Below are 22,312 nucleotides of genomic sequence, written 5' to 3'. Positions count from 1 at the left end.
CTGGATCTGGAATGTGATTGGATAAGACTCAATTGACCCCCATTAAGGCTGGTATAAAGATGCAAATGAGCAGTGGGGAGCAGTGAAGACTCAAGACACATACAGTGGGGGATGGAAAGTTCAGCAGCTTTACAAACCAGTCTTACAGAGAAATAATGATGTATTAGGAAAATAAGTTGACTTTAGCCATCTTCATTTGATTTGTTGCTGTTGTTTTATAGGACTATTGATGGAAGCTTATTTTTTAGTTTTGGCTGCTGCATTTTGTAGTTAATGCTGATACACTTATGTTGAGGTATTTTGATTTGAAACACATTTCAATTTATTTTTTCCCAAGCCTGGTTATAAAGTAATGTAAGAGTCGTGTGTTGTTTTTGTAGAAGCTTCTCAGGCCCCGTTTACACTAGTGCGTTTTGGTTTTAAAACAGCGTTTTAGAATGAAAACGATCCACGTCCACACTCGCGTTTTACCCAGCGTTTCTGAACAGCTCTCCGTCCACACCAAAACGCTGAAAACGCACATCACGTGACCACACACTCACTCTCTGGCAAGCGCTGCAGCCCATCTACCCAGATGAGAGCTCTGCTAGTCGGACTTCTCATCAAGCATCTCCCGCTGGATCTAATCTCACTACATTTATTAAACGGGATATTTCATTCATCTTGTTGTCTTTATTTAACGACATGTTCCCTGACTTTGGTCATTGGAATCTATTACTTGTTCTCAGGTAACGTGTTTTGGCTAAGCGCAAAGATAAGTTAATGATTAATGTAACCACGTAGCCTATTCTGTATATTGACTGATCGCTTGCCTTTATTTCCGATAATGTATAAACTTATTGTATGTTATACTTTTATAATGGCCATTATCGATTATTAAAACTGATATTCAGCAAAAGAGAGGGTGTGTTTCGTATTTTCACTGAAATTGAAAGGAGGCAGTTGTTATCGGCTCCGTTTTGTTATAAATATCCACACAGTGAAGATGACGCTCATGCAGCACGACGCCTCAACATTTCTGCTGTCTGTTAAGTTGCTAATATTAAAATGAAAATAGGCAGTTCCTTAAATCATGTTTACATTTTATTGTTGAGAAAGTGAAACAACGTAGCCATGGTGATGTGAATGAAGTTATAAAGTACACTGTTCCCTTTGAAGATTTACCCGTGTCCTAGATATAGTCTGCTTTTCCATATCAAACTGAGAAGAAGAGACTGCAGCCTTGATCAAACTTGCGAAGTCTGAACTTACACGGAGAGAATGCAGGACTGAACTGTGCGTGTTAGGCTACTTAATATTCAGGAAAAGCCCCAATCAGAGAGGCGAACGTCTGCAGCCCTGCCTCCGTTTTCAGATGTCTCCGTTTTCCATCATCCACACTGAGACGGAGCAGCAGCGTTTCAGAATGAAAACGACCTCTCCAGCGTTTTCGAAACGCTCCGTTTTCGGCGCTCGAGAACTCCGGCGTAGTGTGGACGGTTGGCGTAACCGTAGCAAAACTTATGCGTTTTCAAACTAAAACGCATTAGTGTAAACGGGGCCTAAGTCAGAAACCATAATGCTTGACTGAAAAACAGTGGCCACCTCCAGTTTGGCAGAGAGTCCTTACCCCAAATGGAGTTTAAGTATCTGCATTTTTTTGCCATGAGGAATGGAATATGAGATTAAAAGACGGATCTGTGCAGCGGCAGCAGTAATGCAGTTGATGTAATTGTCTGTTGTGGTGAAGGAGCTGAGACGAAAGGTAATCTAAGTACTTACTCACACCTATGGTCATAACTGAAAGGACAAGATCTCGGATACAACCGGACACATTTTACAAAGTGTTATGACCTGCTTGTTTGAGTCGCAGCATAAAAGAGAGATGAGCCAACAAAATAACCTGAATGCAAATTATTTATTATAAAATGTAACTCATAGAACAATCAATCAAAGCAACCAAAAAATGTCTAGGGATACTAATGAAAATAAAGAACTTAGGATATAATCACAACAACATTTTAACTACATGATATAAGTAATGCAAAACAAAACCATAATGTGAAAGAGTCAATGAGATGGCAGGTCTTGACATGAGGACTCCTGAGTAGCCACAGGTCCTGAGGTAGCTAGCACAACTGCTTTTATATAGCCATTGATGAGCAATGCAGGCATCCAATCACGATTTACCAAATACTCCAATCTGGATTTCTCATTCAGGGAGTCAAACAGAGAACATCATCCAAAACAACACTAGCTACATGAATACACTGGAGAGTGGAGTAGACGAGATTTCAAGCTACAGAGGTGCTGTTTGCCAGATGTTTATGAAACTGTTCTTCTCCCAGCCGCCATCAATGTGTTCACATAAATGCAAGGAGCGCGGCACATTTACAATTACAATCCCCATCTACTGCAGTGTAGGAGTGTTGGAAAACAGTACACCTATTGTACTGTATTATACTGTTATTTATAGCTTATTCAAACATTATTCAGACATGAAACATCCTGTGCACATGAGAAAATGTTTTGCTGCATTCATGTCATGTGTGCAACTTTTTGTCCATGTGTTTCTTAAGCTGCGCTGAATGAGCGAAACTCTGTAGATACTGATCAGATCTGTACGGTTTCTCTCCAGTGTGAATCCTCTTTTGTGTTTTGAGATGCATTAACTGATTAAACCTCTTGTCACAGTTTGAACACTTGTACGGTCTCTCCAGTGTGAATGGTCTGGTGCAGTTTTTGGAGCTGTAATAAAAGTCTTCTCACACTCAAAGCACATATACTCTTTCACACCAGTGTGGATCTTCATGTGTTCATTAAGGTTTGGTGATTGGTTAAAACTCTTCCCACACTGAGTAGATGTGAATGGTTTCCCTCCAGTGTGGGTCTTCATGTGTTTAATAAAGGTCTGAGGAGCTGCTGAAACTCATCCCACATCGAAGCTGCGGTCACACTAGAATTTGAGCATGCAAAATTCTGTTGTACAGCGCTGTGAAAAGGAGCCGGATTATACAAGATGATTAGACATTTAAAAAGCGAGCGATTGGTCTATATTTTACTAACTGTCCAGAGTAGGGCTGTAACGATACACGATATAAAATCGAAATCGCGACACTCAGATCTACGATCCTGTGTCGCGGTGTGATAAGGGAGAATCGCGACACACCCCGTGATACCTTGCCAATAACGTCACTCGTGCCAGCAAAAGTTGAACTAATTAACACTTTTTTTCGTTCGACATTACAAGCACTGCTCCGTTTAAGCCCTCGCAATATTTAGCCGGAAGAGCTCGCACAGAGCTCTTAGTAAGGGACTGTCTGAATGTGTCAGGAATATCAAAAACAAAACCAACTTCACCCCGCTTGACAACCGACAACGCCAGAAACATTGCCAATGCTGTCAAAGCGGCTGGATTTTCAGCGCATATACGATGATTTGCTCACACTGTTAATGTGGCTGCGCAGAGAGGTATGGGCGTTCACCAGATGTCAGGTAACAGCGCAAACTTTTCTGTATCCGTGCTGTGCGATTTCTGTTTGAACCTTTGAGAGTGCTGACTGACAAGTGCGCGATGTGTGAGGTCAGAAAACACGACGAAGCTTTCAGTTAAGATGAACACAGTTTCTATAGTTATACTTTATTTAGAGATAAAGGTATATGGCTCTGCATATAATCACTCTATCTTGCTGGAGTTTATAGCCGTTTCGCTTTACTTCAGGACGCATTAATGCCGCTCTGAAGGTCTAATCGATGTTTTAAGTTATCCAGAGCTGTATGAATGTACAAATCTTGAATATCACAATAGTATTAAATATTACTATTGTAACAACACAGACAGCAACACTTTTGCACAATCGATACCCAGCTGATTCAGTCGTTTCATAAGAGGACCGCACCTCTTCTTTTTTCCTTGTCAACATAAAGGCAGTGAGGTGCGCCTCGTTTTCGCCCCTTGTTTAACTGCAAGGCATACTTAATTTGCGGGACGATAACGTGTAACCCGTGCCTACAGACGCATTTGCCAAAGAAGCAAAATGGAAGAAGAATATTGCTGTTTGATACAGACGTGTTGATGCTTAACCAGCGCTTATGTTGACCTGGATATGCGTAATAAACGCAACAAATAGGCTTTACTTTTTATTTTACAGCTTATAAAGCATGTACGCAGATAAATGCAATATCATATTTAAACAACAAAACTGTTTACAAAAAGTCAACATATGAGCGCATTGTTGCTGTCTTTTCATCATGCAGCGCGCGCACTTGAACCGCAAGGGAGAGAGAGGAAAGCATAGGCTATATCAGGACATAATCTTTAAAATAATGATTTCTATTAAAATGTAAAAGGTTTTGTGATTATAATAATAACAGCGGAGCATTAAATAAATGCATATTTTCCGTAAAGCGGGCAATTTGAGGAAGTCTGCGATTTTTATTTGACGGAAGAAAAAAACATATGATTGGAAAAAAAAGCCTATGCCGGTTATTAAAAAGAATCAGTCAGTATTGTCGTTTTGTAATATAAATTAATTATTTAAGTGAAAATAATTTAGGGCAGTCCTATTTATTTTATTTAGATTATTCTGCTCTTCTGTGCTAAACACTGCAAGTGCGTGGAAATGCTCTGTTGTTCTGTTCCGCTATTAATATTCTAACATATAAAAATAAATCAGTATTTTAAAATGCAATATTTAATGTGTCAGACAAAAAATAGACACGTCAATTTGTTTAATATAAAATTAACAGTAATCTGACCAGTTAACCGGTAATAACCGATTAATGTTGTCGGTTAGCAAAATTAACAAAATGAGCATCCCTAGTAGCTATTTAATTTACTTTTTCTATGTAAGAGAACTTGATTGAAAAAGAATTGTCAACATGCTTGAACCATCTACACAATGGAGTTTAGTTCTGTTTGGTTTTTCAACAGTATTTTGTTACAAAGAAAACAGAAGTGATATAGCTTTGGGTATTTATTTATTTTATATATGGCTATTTATATTGTTAATAATTTGCATAGTTAATATTGTTCTTTGTTGTTTAGTTTATAAAGATTTTTCAAATGTTATTGTAAGATTTCCCCTATATTAGGCACCAGATTCAGCAAAGTTCATCAGGTCGACCCGGAGACATGAGAAGAGACCAAACTGTAGTTAGAATGGTTTATTCTGCAAGCCTGACAACACAGGATGGACAGGGATATTTATACACAGGGGCTGATAGCAGAAAGGCACTCCAAATATGGGCTAGTCATACAGCATTTTGTCTTAACATGAATCAGCATATTTCATATCTGAGCATAGTGGAATTTTCCAGCGTGGGTGAAGCTGCGAAATGAAACCAGACCATGGTCTCATATTTCTAACACCTGCAAGACTGAAACCAGACCATGGCCTCATATTTCTGACATATACACACACATATACACAAAACCACAAGCACTTCTGCACGTAGCTGCAAGCACACTAAAAAAAGAGACAGAATGTTCTCTCAGTCCCCTCTTTTAGGCCAAAGGCCTAACGCAAAGGGATTCTATCATATCGTTGACCCATCATACTGTCCATGGTGGCATAAACACGATTCATCAAACATTGTAAGAGAAAAGGACCACAGCAACAAATCAACAAAAGAATAATACATACAGGAATCATCATTGTAAGAAAAGGAGTCACCCAGCCGAACAGACCCGTCATCCAACCCCATGTGGTGTCTGTGACATAATCTGAAGTCATGGCAGTTTTTAACCCTTGGAGAGTAGACATAGCAGTACTCATTTACATACCTCCCCCTGGGATGCTGTTAAGAGATCTAGAGCCATTCTATTTTGCAAAACCATGGTACGTATATTACCCAGCTCCTTATTCTGGGCCTCATTAATTATTTTTGAGGCATTCAGCAATAGGCCCATGCGATAGTCCAGGGTCTCAATTCTTAGTAGAGCTTTTCCCACACCTATTTGCGGAAATAGAGCCAATACCACTTTGTTACCAGTGGTCCATAATTTAAAATCCTCGGGCACGTCAGTACCCCATACAGAGTCATGGGGCTTCATTTCAGGGACACTGCGTTTAACTCTTCGCTGCGCTGACAGGACCTGGGCTGTCACAATAAAAGTGTGATCAGTCACATGCACAGGGGCACACTGCCCCGTCCAGTTGGCCGGTAGGGACATGTAGGCGTTTTTCCCACACAACCACCACCCACCCTGGACCACATAAGTGCCGTTTGAAGGTCCTGAGATGTCGACTGGGGCCCCCTCTCCCGAGGAGGCAATTTGTTGACAGTTAACAGTGCTTCCCATGAAATGAGAGCCCATGGTCTGGTTATAACACACAGGGTGTGGAATAGAGTGGTTAATAAAAACCTTGTGGCTAATAGGTGAGGGTTTAGCGTGGCCAAATTTTACCCAAAATAGAGCATCACATGTACCATTTCTAATGCCAATCCGGTATGGATCGTAGTCATCGACAATTATATATGGATTCTGGTACCCTGATCCTGCAAAACTGGCAGAACATTTAGCAGCTGTTTTATTCATGGGTTTGGCATAAAGAGGGGTTTGTTTGGCTGAATGAGGCATAACAGAACATACATAACAACCAGATACATTATATGACCTAGCTAAAACTTTCACATATTGATACCACATATTATTTCCAATAGGATTGTCAGCCCCATCCTCTGCCCATCCGAATTCATGATCATGTGTCCAGCATTAGCTTGAGTCACAAGAAAGAGAAACAGTCCAATTGTCCATAGCCACTTCATGCTTATCCTTCTAGTAGTTATGCTGCGTGGAGGTGCTAGCTGATGTGGGGGCCCCCAAAGTATCTGTAAAACAAAGAGAGTCTGCAGACAGATTATCATAGTACAAAACTTATACATTTTTATTATTCAATAGGTGCTCGTTTTATCCTGGTTGCATGGATCCACTGTGGAGAAGAGGAGGTTAAAACGGCGGTTCTGGTTACAGCCACGACATCCGTCGGGGGGCCATATTTGGGGTCCCCCAGTTCTGTGCTCATTTTATTGAACTGTCTAATCATTACTCTGTCACCAACCTTAAAGGGGTGTGTTGGGTCTACCGGCATCGGGGCTGAACCAGAATGTATGTTAGTCCAGTATGCATGCAATGTTGTTAGTAGCTGTTGTGCACATTCACTCATATGAATATCCAAAGAACCGTCACCCAGTGTGGTACCCCTTTGCCTCCATGGTGAGGGAAAGGGTCGTCCCATCACAGTCTCATAAGGAGAGAGACCGTGAAGACTTTTGTGAGGAAACATCCTCATGTCTGCTAAAACGACAGGTAGCAAGGCGAGCCAATTTGAGTGCCCTGCATGTTGCATAGCCTTTCTTAATTTGTCCTTAATAGTCCTATTAGTTCGTTCTACTATACCAGATGATTGTGGATGGTAGGGAATATGTAGCTGCCAATTAATTTGGAGTTCTTTAGCTAGATTTTGTATTACTTTCGCAGTAAATGAGGTTCCCTTATCTGAGTCTATGGCACATGGTATACCGTATCTTGTAATGATTTCTCTTGTCAAACATCTGACAACTATATTAGCATCTTCTTTACTGCATGGGAAGGCTTCAACCCATTTTGAAAATTTGCCCACAAAAACCAGTAAATATTTATTAGGACCCCTCTTTGGCAGATGTGTAAAATCTACCTGCCATTCCTGAAAAGGTGTTTCAGGGAGGGGCAATTGCTGATGTTGAGCTTGAGGTTTAGTGATATTATTTTGAGCACATATCAGACATCTATCTAGCGTGTTATTGACATGGTGCTGTAAATTATTGATGCATAAAAAGGAACTCATTTTGTCTATTAACTCATTGTGTCTATTAACTCATTGTGTCTATTAACTCATTGTGTCTATTACCCCTCTTCGGCCGCGGTGTGTAACACCGTGAAGCTTGCGGACGAGAAAAGGTGCACAGGATGATGGCAGGCATAAACGGCCTTTGCCATCTAGCATTATTCCATTAGGATCAGTCGTGGCGTCACATTCAGACCAGTAAGTATGGTACTAAGTATTTAGTAAGCTGCTGTTTTAGATGTATTAGGAGCTCCTCCTGATCATCTTTCCACGCGAGGCGTGTTTTTATACGAGTACGTGTCTTTTTATCATCTGTTTCTTCCTTAACAGTTTCTGTTTGTACTATATCAAGCTTGGGATCAAGAGCAGGTATTTTTGTTGTTATTTCGTCATCGTCATAGGACGAACCCATTTTGGTTTAAAGGATAAATCGATAATCTGCCCCAATTAGTTGGCAGTGACGCGAACTGCGCAACAGCATGTCTACAAATTGCAGTGGTTTGTCCACTTCGGGCAGAAGAGATATGAGATCTTTAAGAACAGAGGGTGAGGGCGGAATTATCTCTATCCCTCGTGGTTTAGCAACCCACACCGCAGCCACATTAGAGGCTGAAGTAGTGCCCTCCGTGCTGTCGGAGGGGTCTGGTTTAGTTTTAATCATTTCTGTCAGAGACGGATAAATAGAAGGCACTGTAGGACTGTAGGAGGAACACTGACAGAGCATGAAATAGATTGCGAAGGCCCCGTATAAGGGGGTGGTGACGTCATGGTGGTTTTAGCAGCTGCAAGAGAGCCTCTCTTATCTGCCGTAAGGGCAGTATTACTTCTGCTTTTAGGTTTGGGGACAGATTTCAAAACAGTTTTGGGTGTAAAAATGCCTTTTTTATCCCTCCATATAGAACTCATTTTATACCATGTGTCATATCCATTCATCATATACTGATCATTCCATTCTGGATCCCCATATCAATTTGTACGTTAATTTATAAGCTGATTGGAGGAAACCTGGATCAAAGGTTCCTTCCCTGGGGAAGTTTCTCCATTGAGATTGCCCCTCTGTCCACCCAGCTAAGTTGGACAGCCAAGGTTCAGTGTAAAATCCCCAGCCACATCTATCCATCCATTTTTTTGGACTCTCACTGGGTTATGGTTTTGGATATCCTTGTCCCATATTGCTGAAGCTGGTGCGTAATACTTATTTACTAAAATTTATTAAACCCCTGATTTGTGGAACCCAAATTTAATCGGGTACAACAACACAAATCCTTCTGTGCAATTTACTGTTTGAAGTAAACTTGACAGGATAACCAGTGTCGAATTAAGAAATTTTCCTGATTTGTGGAACCCAAATTTAATCGGGTACGACAACACAAATCCTTCTGGGCAATTTACTGTGGAAAGTAAACTTGCCAGGATATTCTGTGCTCTAGAACACAGACCTCTCAACTCAATTGTAACTAAAATCTTACGATTTCCTGAGATACACCGGAGCAGGCAGTGTGAATAAAAAATTCTCTTACCTGGTCAGATGTATCCCGGACGAGCCCCCAGATCTGTAAGATTTCCCCTATATTAGGCACCAGATTCAGCAAAGTTCATCAGGTCGACCCGGAGACATGAGAAGAGACCAAACTGTAGTTAGAATGGTTTATTCTGCAAGCCTGACAACACAGGATGGACAGGGATATTTATACACAGGGGCTGATAGCAGAAAGGCACTCCAAATATGGGCTAGTCATACAGCATTTTGTCTTAACATGAATCAGCATATTTCATATCTGAGCATAGTGGAATTTTCCAGCGTGGGTGAAGCTGCGAAATGAAACCAGACCATGGTCTCATATTTCTAACACCTGCAAGACTGAAACCAGACCATGGCCTCATATTTCTGACATATACACACACATATACACAAAACCACAAGCACTTCTGCACGTAGCTGCAAGCACACTAAAAAAAGAGACAGAATGTTCAACTATTTGTTATTTAATAAAAAATAGTTTTAAAAATCTTTTTTTGCCCACCCCACACGAAAAAAAAAAAAAAATCGTGATACGAACCGAATCGTGGGTCAAAAATCGTGATACGAACCGAATCGTGGGTTTGGTGTATCGTTACAGCCCTAGTCCAGAGAGGTCATGTTTTGATCTTCGATAGGTCTCACACAATCAAGTTATGCAATTTTGCAGGTCAGAATTCACCAAGCTTGAACTCTGCAAGGCAATGAACTGCGAAACTTGAGGCACGAACTTGCATTTCCGGTCTGATGCATTCACGTGCGTCTGAATGGAAGTCTATGGCGAGAAAAGTCCAGTGTGACCACAGGATCCTCATGTGTCTACTAAGGGAGAATGAGCAGTAAAAACGCTTCCTACACTGAGTGCATTTGAATGGTTTTTCTTCATGTGTTGATTAAGGTGTGATGAGCGGGTAAAACTCTTCCCACACCGAGTGCATGTGAATGGTCTATCATCAGTGTGGATCCTCATGTGGTAATTAAGGGATGATGATAGGCTGAAACTCTTCCCACACTGACTGCATGTGAATGGTTTCTCTCCAGTGTGTATCCTCATGTGTAGATTAAGGTATGATGACCGGATAAAACTCTTCCCACACTGAGTGCATGTGAATGGTCTCTCTTCAGTGTGGATCCTCATGTGGTAATTAAGGGATGTTGATAGGCTAAAACTCTTCCCACACTGAGTGCATGTGAATGGTTTCTCTCCAGTGTGGATCCTCACGTGTTGATTAAGAGATGATGATTGGCTGAAACTCTTCCCACACTGAGTGCAAGTAAATGGTTTCTCTCCAGTGTGGATCATCATGTGTTGATTAAGGTGTGATGAGCAGGTAAAACTCTTCCCACACTGAGTGCATGCAAATGGTTTCTCTCCAGTGTGGATCCTCATGTGTCGATTAAGGGAGAATGAGCAGTAAAAACTCTTCCTACACTGAGTGCATGTGAATGGTTTCTCTCCAGTGTGGATCATCATGTGTTGATTAAGGTGTGATAAGCAGTTAAAACTCTTCCCACACTGAGTGCATGCAAATGGTTTCTCTCCAGTGTGGATCCTCATGTGTCGATTAAGGTGTGATGAGCAGTCAAAACTCTTACCACACTGAGTGCATGTGAATGGTTTCTCTCCAGTGTGGATCATCATGTGAATCTTAAGTTTGCTTTTGTTTGCCAAACTCTTTCCACACTGAGTACAGGTGAAACGATTCTTGTTTCTCCTTTTCAAAAAAATATTTTTTTCCTCAGTTTTGACATGATGTTTCTCCTCTTTACTCCCCTCATTCTCTTCAATGCGGTCTGAAAGAAAGAAATAAAACATTAGTTTTTTATTAAGTCTTAAAAACTCTCATCAAAAGCTGAGAAGTGAAAAGACATCACACACCTTTTCACGTACGTTTTTACAGATGTCCACATTGCAGGGCAGAAAGCAATGAGATGTATTCTTTGGCAAGTTTAGTAAATACCCAAGTGTCCACTTAATGGATGTGTGTGGTAGTGTTGGAGGAGATTTGGGATAAGGGTGGCATGTATATATATATATATATATTCTGTAGTGTTTGAATTTATCTTTCAACAGGAAACAATAATATAACTTGTCATAAAATAACCCAAACTGCTCATGCATAGTAGAATCTTTATCTACTAGGTTCTGCAATATCTTGATTATATCTGGTTCTTTGTGTTGCTCTTCCCAGATTTCTGCAATGGTGATGGGAAATACTAGTTCTTTTATAGCTGAATACACGACAACCAGGTAAGGGATGAATGCAAGATAAAAGCACCTGGTGCTTCATTCAGTGTTCCCTTTCTGTACTCAACCACAAAGTCAAATTTTTGAAGACGAAGGGGCCAGCGGATTAAACGTGAGGTGGTCTTCGTGGAGTTCATGACCCACTGAAGAGTGGAATGATCAGTGACAATAATGAAGAGTTTTGGCTCCAGGAAATGTCTACACTTTTCGATAGCCTCTAGCAGGGGTTTTCAAACTTTTAGGACACACGCCCCCCCAAGTTTGGCCAATTTCACTCGCGCCCCCTCCCTTTTTGTCCAGCGAGCCAAAATTATAAAGCATGTGCAAACATCACTCCCATATTATTTGCTGCGTTTAAAGTGCATATAATAATTACACTGAATCATAAACATGTAGCTTACCTGATTCAGTGTGATACATGAGTCTGTTTTTGATGTACGTACACACAGAAAATGCTGCTTCACAGAGCCAAGTTGAAGCAAAAGGCAAGAGTACATCAATTTCAAGTTCCGAAAGTTCAGCATATTCTGTATCCACTGCCAGCCAGAATTCTGAGTGTGGTTAAGTCGAACAGTGTCTTCAAAGTACGGTCACTTGAAAGGTGCAGAAGGGCATCCAGCGCTTTGTAAACTTGGTTCCAATTATGCTGCTCAGAAAAATACCTATTGAAATGTGCAGACAGAGATGGCAGATGGAGAGTGATTTCCGTTTTAGTAGTATCCCGGTTAAACACATTTTCTTTGTTAAATTCATCCAAGGTCAGGAACATTTCTAGATTTTCTTGCATCCACCTGCCCTCTCCATCGCTCCAGTTTCTTCACAAAGCCCACAATTTCATCAGACATTGTTAGTAGGTTTGAACACAGGCCTTGAAGGGACAAATTAAGCGAATTAAGCCAATCAAATATGTCAGACAGGTATGTACAATCTGTGAGCCACTTAGTGTCAGTAAAACGACTCCTAAAGGAAGATCCACAATCAATTAGAAAAATCCTCAGTTCGTCATGCGATGAAAAAATATGCTGCAGGATTTTGCCTGTGGAGAGCCATCTAACCTCCTTGTGTTGACTGGTCATCGTTTGTTTTTGTCCTCTTAATGCTAATTCTTTACATCGAAAAAAGTTGACTGGCTTATCTTTTGACATTGGATGTTTCATCTGAAAGTGACGCACCAGTTTCACAGGTTTTAAACAGTCATTTGCAAGGACCTCTGAACACACAACACATTGTAGACATGGTTCGTTATTAATCGTATTGTATGTACTGTTTATCATACTTCCATTGCTTTGATGCACACAGGCCTTTGGTTTTTGCAGTGAACGTTAATCCTCTCTGTGTGGAGATCCCCGTTGATGCGGAGGGTTGGTCATCTGTTTGCTTTAATGCTTCAGAAGGGCACTCGTCATTTTTTTTGTCAGTTGATTTACCGGTGTTATCTTCACCGTCATTCATTTTGAAAAGCCACAGGTACATTTTTTGTACATGTTTTACGCGATCGCATTAACTACAAAAGGTGCTTCGTGCTTGTTAGTTAGCTGCGGGACTAATCAGATTGACTCTTGTGAACATAAAAAAACATCATATTTACTCGAGTGCACACCTCAGTTTCTCGCTCCCCCCTTAACAGGCGCTGGCACCCCACAGTTTGAAAACCCCTGGCCTATAGTATGGCTAAACATTCCTTCCCTGTAGCAGAGTAATTAACCTTCAGTTTGGTCAGTGTTCGACTTCCATAGACAATAAATTCCTCCTGTCCTTGCGCCTTGTGTTGTGTCAACACTGCACCTACTCCTGAATCACTGGCATCGGTGGAAACCACAAAAGGGAGTCGGAGATCAGGATGTCAAAGCATGGGAGGCGAGGTGAGACAAGTCTTTAATTTCTTCAATGCTTTTGACATTGAGGTGTCCATTGAAAAATTTGCCCTTTTTTCTTCAATAAGTTCATAGGCTCTGCAATTTGAGGAAAGTTTGGCACAAACATATGGTACCACCCTGCTAATCCAAGGAATCTTTTAACGTCTTTGATGTTTTTGGAACCGGGTAGGATTTTATCGCTTCTACTTTTATGGAATCAGCAGGAATGGCCTGGGTGTTCACCACATGTCCCAGAAATGATAATTTATGTTGGCAGAATTTACTTTTCTTCAGGTTAATGATCAGACCAGCTTTGTGTAACTAGGTGATGACACTTTGAAGATCTTTAAAGTGTTGGGTGACTGAAGGCGAGTATATGATGATGTCATCAATATACATAAAACACATTTTTCCCCGCAACTCTCCTAGGACAGACTCCAATAATTGCTGGAATGTTGCTGGGTCATTTTAAAGTCCAAAGAGCATAACTTTAAAGTGGTATAGGCCCAAGAGCAATGAACGCAGTCTTGGATTCACTTCCAGGCTTCATAGTTACCTGCCAGTACCCACTGTTGAGATCAATCGTGGAGAAGATGACAGCACCAGAGAGGGATTCCATCTCTTTCTGTGATAGAGTTCACTTTACGATAGTCCACACAGAACCTCATACTGCTATCTTTTTTGGGGACAAGGACATTAGCCGCATTTCCACTATCGGCCAGTGCGAGCCAGGGCTTTAATCGGGCCGGGCCAATAGCCCGGGAAGTTTAGAAATGAGGCCGAAATCATGTCGCGTTTCCACTGTCGGGCTAGTAGCTCACAGCGCGTCACGCAAACACCGCCCACAGAACGTCCGCGAATCAAACGTCACACAACCCGCCCACTTTAGCGGGAATCAGGACAGGCAGATAAAGCACACCATAGAATCATCACAAAACGAAACCATTAAAATGAAGACAACCGAAACAAACAAATGACACGTTACTGTACAGCAGTACATGAAATGTCTATACGCACAGACCTGTGTATTTCCATTAATTACATTTGTTTACTCGCCGACCGACTGTTGGCATTGTGCATCGAGTGCTCTCGCCACTAACAGAGGGAACCAACACAGAGAGCGCACACATCCATAATATAAAGCCACAGAAATTCTCCTTTATAACTTGATATGGCATGTATTTTATAACATCCTTGTTTTGATAGACATCGTGTTAAGTGTTTTACAGCACAAGAGCGAGTAGCCTAATAAAATATAGCCATATTTGTTGCGTTCAGCAGCTATTCACTAAAGCTTCATTTAAAGTTTCATTTATAAATTTAACCACGTCATATAAAAACATTAACAGTTGTTTGAGGATATAGAACACATTTTGTGTTTGGACTTTCCCCCGATGCGCTTAAAGCAGCGAGTGCTGCGCAGGACTGAGTGACAGAAAAAAAGGTGTAGGCTAGATTCTGCTTTCACTCACCGAAATAATGCTCTGTTTGCGTTATTTGATTAATATCATCGCATCCAAATACTTTACATAATTTGTTAAGTTTAATGTCTTTCTGTTGTATTTATATTGTGTATTATCTCCAAAATAAATAAAGAAAAAAGCCACTCGCGGCATAACAGAGCTGTGAAGGAGCACTCTTGCCCGGTCTCACACACACATACAGGCATCTAAACGCGCACAAACAAACATTTTAAACTTGACAAAAACTCTGGAAAACCTTTACTGTTTGCTGTGTCATTAATATGGTGTAAAGATTATTATGCTTTATTGAAACAAAGGAGGACGCAGCAAAAAGCCTCACTATAAAATAAAATGCTAATATACTTTATTATTTTATGCAGCAGCCTTACATTTAAAAGGGAAACATAAGGGTGATCATACGCAAAAAGACCCCAGACTATAAGTCCAGATGTTTTCTTTCCCTTATTTCTTTATTTGTTTGGCGCATGTACTCATGTGCGATCAGAAAACTGCCCGCCTCTCCTTTCACTCCGCCCCGAAGCCCCAGCTGGCTCTCCTTGGCCCAAGGTATTTGACGGACCGAAAAAGGCTGGCCGCTGGCCCCAAGACAGCCCCGCTTTGGCCCGATTAAGCCCCGGAATAGACAGTGGAAACGTCACTGGCCTTGGCTCGCTCTCTTTAGGCGCGATAGTGGAAATGCAGCTAATGCGTGAGGCCCACGCTAAGTGTGTAGGTTCTGTGAGGCCATTCATTTGCATTTCTTTGACTTGCTCTTTAACAATCTCTTGATCTCTGGTGTTAAACGGTATGGACGTTGTCTGATCAGCACAGGGAAGTCAGTATACAAGCAGTGCTGTAGAACAGTTGTTCTTCCAAGCTGGGAGGTACATACTTGTGGATTCTGCAGAAGTAGTTGATGTAACTGGCACTTTACTTCCAGATGCAGGTGAGATTGATCAACTAATGCTTTTTATTAGTGTCTTGTCATCCCTATTATCTGGTAACTAGAATAGACTTTGTGGTGGGGGAATTGAGGTGAACAATGAAAGAGCTTGGCTTGAGTTTTTTCTGTGCACTTTTTTTCTTCTGGTGCAGGTATGTTTTATTCTGGAATGCTGGCCTGCCTGGCTCCAGTGTCGATCATGGCTTTTCCAGACCAAGCACCAATGGTGCTTGGTACAATTAGCTGTTGTGGTATGAACTCATGGGTAGGAGGACGACTTGGTTTTGCTGTAATTGTGGAGTTGGAGTTGTAACAGAGATGCTGTTGTGGAAAGGTGCAGGCCTTTGATGCTGTGTGGGTATATTTTATCTCCTTCAGCAGTGGTTCTCAATATACCAATATAAAATATACCAGGATTTCGAAGCGATGATTTTGACATGAAAAGTGACCAATCACAATCGACCTTGTCTAGTTTTGCGTAAAACGTAAGGGCGGGAACAAAGGCCTTTCTGTGTTAAAGTGACAGAAAACAACAACTTAAAAACAAATGCATTATTGAAATAATGCTCTTTGGGTGCATAGGTTTTTACTGTAGAGATGTTATTCACAAGAGTAATTAAGCCGCGGACATCCTGCCATTTTGAAGATCTACTTACGTTTGGCTCTCTTCTCACCGAAGGAGTTTACTCGCCTCTAACATATCACTCTTCTGAAGCCTAGTTTAATCTGAGAGCATACTCACACTATGTACAGTTGCTTTGAACCAGGCCAAAGCACGCTTGTCCCCCCTCCCGACTCCTCCGACATCCCGCACTCACATAACATTCAGGCTGGGCACGCTTACATCATCGATGATGCACTGTTCAGTAGAGAAGTGCTCTCGCTCAGTACAGTGGAGACTTCTCTAGTTATGTTGTTTTAGTTGTTTGGGATGCGGTGACACACAATCAAATATTTCGCCGAACAGATCCGCCAATTCTGACACTCATAAACAGTCATAAAGTCCACGTGCTGCAGGAATTAGGAGGTTTGCTGAAGGCACAGCTGTGGTGCAGTGAGGGGTTTGCGTCTTTAATAAACTACAACAGTTTTGTGTTCATTGAACTGTAAGAATGATTAATAAATGCATATGAAATAGTCCCTTAAAAGAATTGTCTTGCTTTCAGTTTCTGGCTTAGGGGCGTTTTGCACTCACACACAAGCGTACCGCGCCAAAGCCCAAGTGAACTGTGCCTGAGCCCGATTCAGCGCACTCACACTTCTCAAACGATCAGGCAAACAGGCCTGGGCACGGTTTGGATAGCATAGTGTGAGTAGGCTCTAAGAGTGTTGGCGCGAGCTGCAGGTAATGCGCAATTATTCATTTCTGCAAATGTCGCAAGTGATTTATTTTAACACGAGAGTGCAGTCATGTAGTTAATCGCCAAAACTGGATATCCGAGCTCTTGAATAGGCTTTTTCAAATGAACTGCAAGTCCTCTCATGATCTCATCATCAAATACAATTGTAATCTTTTAAAAGTAAAAATTATTTATCTTTGCTCCTTGACTAAACTTAGTCAAAAACTAACAAGTATTTAGAATTAGATTGGTGCATGACCGGTGACAATGCTAACGGACTTACTTGGCTGTATTGTGATGTGAAACTTAGCCTACCATAACTTTTAGCAAAGGTGGAACTTTTTATTTCTTTACGGCAAAATAATTATGCTAGAAATGTTTCTGGATGAGGTATTTATGTGATTTATACATAATAGAGGTATTCTGATCTGTCTTAAAGCATCACAAAATTGTACATGCATTACAGGTCAAACCAATCTGTTACATTTATCAAAATAAACAATATTAAAGCACTGCCTTGAGAAATGTAGTGTTGTCAGAAACCAAGTAATTAGTTTTTTTATTTTATTACTGACAGTGTTCTTGTCTTTTTTGTAAAATTATTTCAGTTTAGGATCAAGCGTAAAATAAAATATTGTGTAGACAACAAGCAATTTAGAAAAACAGTGTAAAATATGTAAATAAAACCCCAAGTTTAAATATTTTCATCATATACTTTAAACATTTAAAAGCTTGAAAGTATTGTTTAAAAATGGACAAAAAGTGTCTCTATGGCCTTAAAAGTATGTGGTAGTTTTGCCAGTGCTATTAAAAATGATTCATTGTCGTGTACGGAAAAAATAGTCCATACTTTGTTAATGCAAATACCTATATGTAGCCTTGTGATTTAAACAATTAAACAATTTAAATAATTGTATAATTAAAAAAGGGCCATAATGAAAAACATGTTTTTTTTCAAAAGTAATTAACTAGTACTCAAAGTAGTTTTTTAAAGAGTAATTTGTAAAATATTAGTATCATTTACTAAAACTTGTATTATTTTAGCAGTGTATTATAACTTGAGTACAAATATTCTGTTCTCTTTTCATCTGAGATAACATTAACAAATAAACAAAAAAATGCACAAGCACATTTAGTAAAGGTGTATTATATTATTAATAAATGATTAATTAATTGTTATATTATTATTAATAAATGGTTTTTATTTGTATAAATCAATAGACAGTTCATATGTAGTATTTTTATGAATTGCTAAAAAACATTGCAGGTGTTCAACACATTGCATGTCAGTCTTGGCTTATTATATTAACGCTGTTTTTAGGATCTAAAAATGTATTCTTTAAAAAGCAAAAAGATTCCAATGGCGACACCTGCTGGTACGTGAAGAATATGGTCAATACTGATGAACTTCACACTCAAATGTTTGCACATCATCAGCATGCTGTAATCCATTTCCTAAGCAGCAAAAGTCATTTTTAGACTAGTTTGTTGGCCAGTTGTAGTCAGTGCAATGCTAAACGTTATTGTTTCACTTTAATTTGTTTTGTCTCACATCGTCCCACAACAACAACATATAGTTTAGAATACTGTATAATGTTTTATAATAATTAATTATTTTGGTGTCCATTTCATTCAGCAGATTTAAAATTAGGGGCATCCACGTTTTTTTTGACATACTGTAAATCAGGGTTTCTACAGGTGTCACCAAGTTAAATGTAAGACTTTTTAAGACCATTATGAATGAAATTTTAGACTAAGGAATTTTTCAATTGGCCCAGATGAAAAAGATTTTTATTCGTCCAAACAAAAAATATTTTAATATAAAATATTTAATAATACAATAATAAATCAATAATAATAATAACATTAAAATATTTTAGATATTTCTTAGCAAAAGATCTTAAATATTGTGTAAAAACAAGAGAGCTCTACTTGGATCCACACACTTTTTTCCCCAAAATAAACTTTCTATAAAATAAAAAAAAAACAACAAATTAACAAATGTTTTAAAAGTTTTAAAAACTATATTAAACTAAATCTATGCACAACAATCTGTCCAGGTCGATATCCTCAGCAGTCCTTATCATTATGATAAACAGAGTTAAAATGTCTTGTTGGTGATTGTATGGGTTTTGGCCAGATTGGGTAACAAAACATGAACAAAGGAAAATGAAGACTTGTTTAAAAAGATTTAAGACCTACAGCACAATATTTCAGTAAATTTAAGACTTTTTAAGGCCTAAATGTTTGATTTTGGAATTTAAGACATTTTAATACCCAGCGGAAGCCCTGTTTAAACACAATAGCCCTGGTAATTAGTTATTATAATAATGTAGTTCAAACTAAGATACTATCTGTGAGAACTATTAACAACTACAAAAACAAGTTTAAACCCATAAAGAAGTTGATAAAAAAAGGGAATTGTAATAAACGTGACATATGCAAATGGAAAGTACTAAGCCAACACTATCACTGTAATAGCAGATATCTTCTATGAGAATACTGTAGGTCAAATATTCTCAGCTCAGTTAAACTTTTTTAGTTTTTATTTATTTTATATAGCGCCAGTGCTCAAGGACGCTTTACAAACAAAGAGAACAAGAAAAGCAATAACCTTAAGAAGGTGGTGAAAATAGGAGACGAATAATACATAACAAGTCTGACATAAATAAGAACAAGTGATGAAACTCATTCTTTCTTTCAATGAGTGCTTATGTGCGTTTAGGAGAACTAGGCAGCACACTCAGGGCTGCAAGATGGATTAATTTAGTATTCTTATTATTAAAATATATCTGAATGAGGATTAAATGACTGAGTTGGTCTTTGAGAATGAAAACCAACCTGTTTGTTCCTGCAGATCTTCCTGTTTGACTGTGAATGTTTCTTCAATCTTCACATCTTCACTCTCCTCTTTAATAAACGCCATCTTTATAACAGTGTGGAGATCAGTCGCTTCAGCAGGAGTTTTTCTCTGCGTTTGGACACTTTATCCTGTTTAAAATAAAAATAAAAAAACATTAAAAATGTCCTGATTAAATTAATTAAAACAATGAACAGAATCAAAATAACTTCTCTTCAATACTTGCTTTAACAGTTTCATATGAGAGTCATTACCAAAAATAAATCAGGTAAGTCTGAGCAAGACACAATGAGTTGATTAAAACTAGTACTCCACTTCTTATATATAGTGATTTATCCTTAGAATGGAATGACATTATGCTTTTTAATAAATTAAACCTTAATTAAAACACTTATTACTGACATTTCTGTTGCTTTATTCAAACAATAGCCCTAATTACTGTGAGTAAATTGTACTTCGTTGTAAAACGGGTAAAAATAATGTCAACAGCAGGTTCCTAATTTAGCATCGGATGAAAACCCTGAAACTTTATTCAATCGCTTTATATTTATGTAAAGGTTTTAAAAACAAACCTTTCTTCAGCTGAATCAAGCGCAAGAGCGGCGCAGCCTAATGACGTCACACGCCACGCCAAAATAAAAGTCTTTTGTTTTTAGTTTTTTGCCACTTACTGTTGCAGTCATGTTCAAACATTTCTCTCCCTAGTTTTCTACTTTACACTTGCTCTCTCTCTCTCTCTCTCTCTCTCTCTCTCTCTCTCTCTCAAACACACACACAATCACACAGATGTTCAGTATTTGAACTTTTTTTTTACAATTAATCTACTAACAAAAACAGCAAACAAACCTCAAATTGTGTCAACACTGTCAAGGACAAATTCAAAGTATATCTTCATTTCAGTGTGATTAATAAATGTGTATGTTCAGAAAGGTAATGTGTCCCTTTACAAACCCAACTTTATAGATTATATATATAAAAAAAAAAACTATTCGTAATAATGAAATATTGGACAAAACATTGATTTCCAGATAAAATATGCAATCGTTGCACATTATTTTTTAAATAAAAATCCAAGATTTAAAATATTTAGTCAAACTTTCAAACATTATTAACTGGCCCTTATTGGTTAATTAGGACATCATACAAGATGTTTTGCTGACGTTATAAATAATTTGTTCATTTTCATTAAATTTTTACATACGTTGTCGTGTGACATGCAGCAACTGTGAGACGGCGTTCTGACTACTTGTTTTAATTTTTTTTTTGTGGCAGTTTATCAATACTGCCTAGAATACAGGATACATCAGTAATTCTATTAATATTAAACATTGTTCATTTATTTTTCCTTTTTAATTTAACAACTGCATGTGTAAACTTGCAGTTGTTAAAAATTAAAAAAAATGATCAAACTTTTTATTATATATTTCACAACATTTAATACATACAGTGCACATCTAATATTATAAGCAAACAGTATAAAACAAAGTATAGACTTTATTACACACACACACACACACACACACACACATATATATATATATATATATATATATATATATATATATATATATATATATATATATATATATATATATATATATCAGAGCTTGACACAACAGGACTACACAGGGAATGACTTATTGAAGCTTCAGGCATAAAATCAACAGTGAGTAATTATGTAGCCTACTTTATTTTAATTCTTTAATAATCTATCATATACTAAAATTACATACAATTAAATGAATTTAGAGAGAGGGAAAGCTGGTTTGAGTTAACAGAAGTCAGAGTTAGTCTCTGAATACTTACTTAAATTATGAGAAAAGAAAGAAGAAGAGGTCCTGTAGTTGTGTCATTACTCGCTGTAAAATGGAATGTTACACTTAGTGTCATTTCAATAACAGCTGTACAAAATAATAAAGACATTTTTCATTAACATGATCTATTTTCCACACTATGGACATGCTGTGTTCTGAATAACATAACTGCATTTAATATAATAGTAAATAGAGTAGAATTCTCCTCGCCTCATCTAATTCTTCTTTCCATAGATCAGGAATTACTGCAACACTGTGATATGAGGTGACTTTACCAACCATAAACATTCTGAAAGACAAGTTACACGAGTAATTTGAAAACAACAGTGAGTGGCTAAATAATAGAGTTTATGCAACTTACACATAATTAAAATCCAGAAATTATCAATACAAGATTACCTCAATGTGAAAATAGTAGATAGCAGATCTTTTTATTGATATTAATATTATTTAGGCATTTT

General features: G+C 38.6%; 3 protein-coding genes across 4 annotated transcripts in view; 1 reads left to right on the top strand and 2 right to left on the bottom strand.

Annotated features, from left to right (window-relative positions):
* The window catches only part of LOC137491106 (uncharacterized), a 421,384-nt gene that overhangs the window by 168,241 nt on the left and 230,831 nt on the right, over positions 1 to 22,312 (top strand). The gene's annotated exons all lie outside the window — the stretch shown is intronic.
* The window catches only part of LOC141381800 (uncharacterized), an 887,475-nt gene that overhangs the window by 712,199 nt on the left and 152,964 nt on the right, over positions 1 to 22,312 (bottom strand). The gene's annotated exons all lie outside the window — the stretch shown is intronic.
* LOC137491102 (uncharacterized) lies at positions 5,131 to 20,648 on the bottom strand. Its single transcript, XM_087250336.1, has 3 exons — positions 20,610 to 20,648; positions 20,019 to 20,168; positions 5,131 to 11,121 (listed from the first exon to the last, which is right to left on the bottom strand). Exons 2-3 carry the CDS (start codon positions 20,101 to 20,103, stop codon positions 10,139 to 10,141), a joined length of 1,068 nt encoding a protein of 355 aa, XP_087106462.1. The 5' UTR covers positions 20,104 to 20,168; positions 20,610 to 20,648; the 3' UTR covers positions 5,131 to 10,138.

Source organism: Danio rerio, chromosome 4, assembly GCF_052040795.2.
Source record: "Danio rerio strain M-AB ecotype USA chromosome 4, GRCz13ab, whole genome shotgun sequence".
In the NCBI taxonomy this organism is placed as follows: Eukaryota; Metazoa; Chordata; class Actinopteri; order Cypriniformes; family Danionidae; genus Danio; species Danio rerio.
Note: the sequence above shows the minus strand (reverse complement) of the source record. Positions and strands in the feature narration are given on the sequence as shown.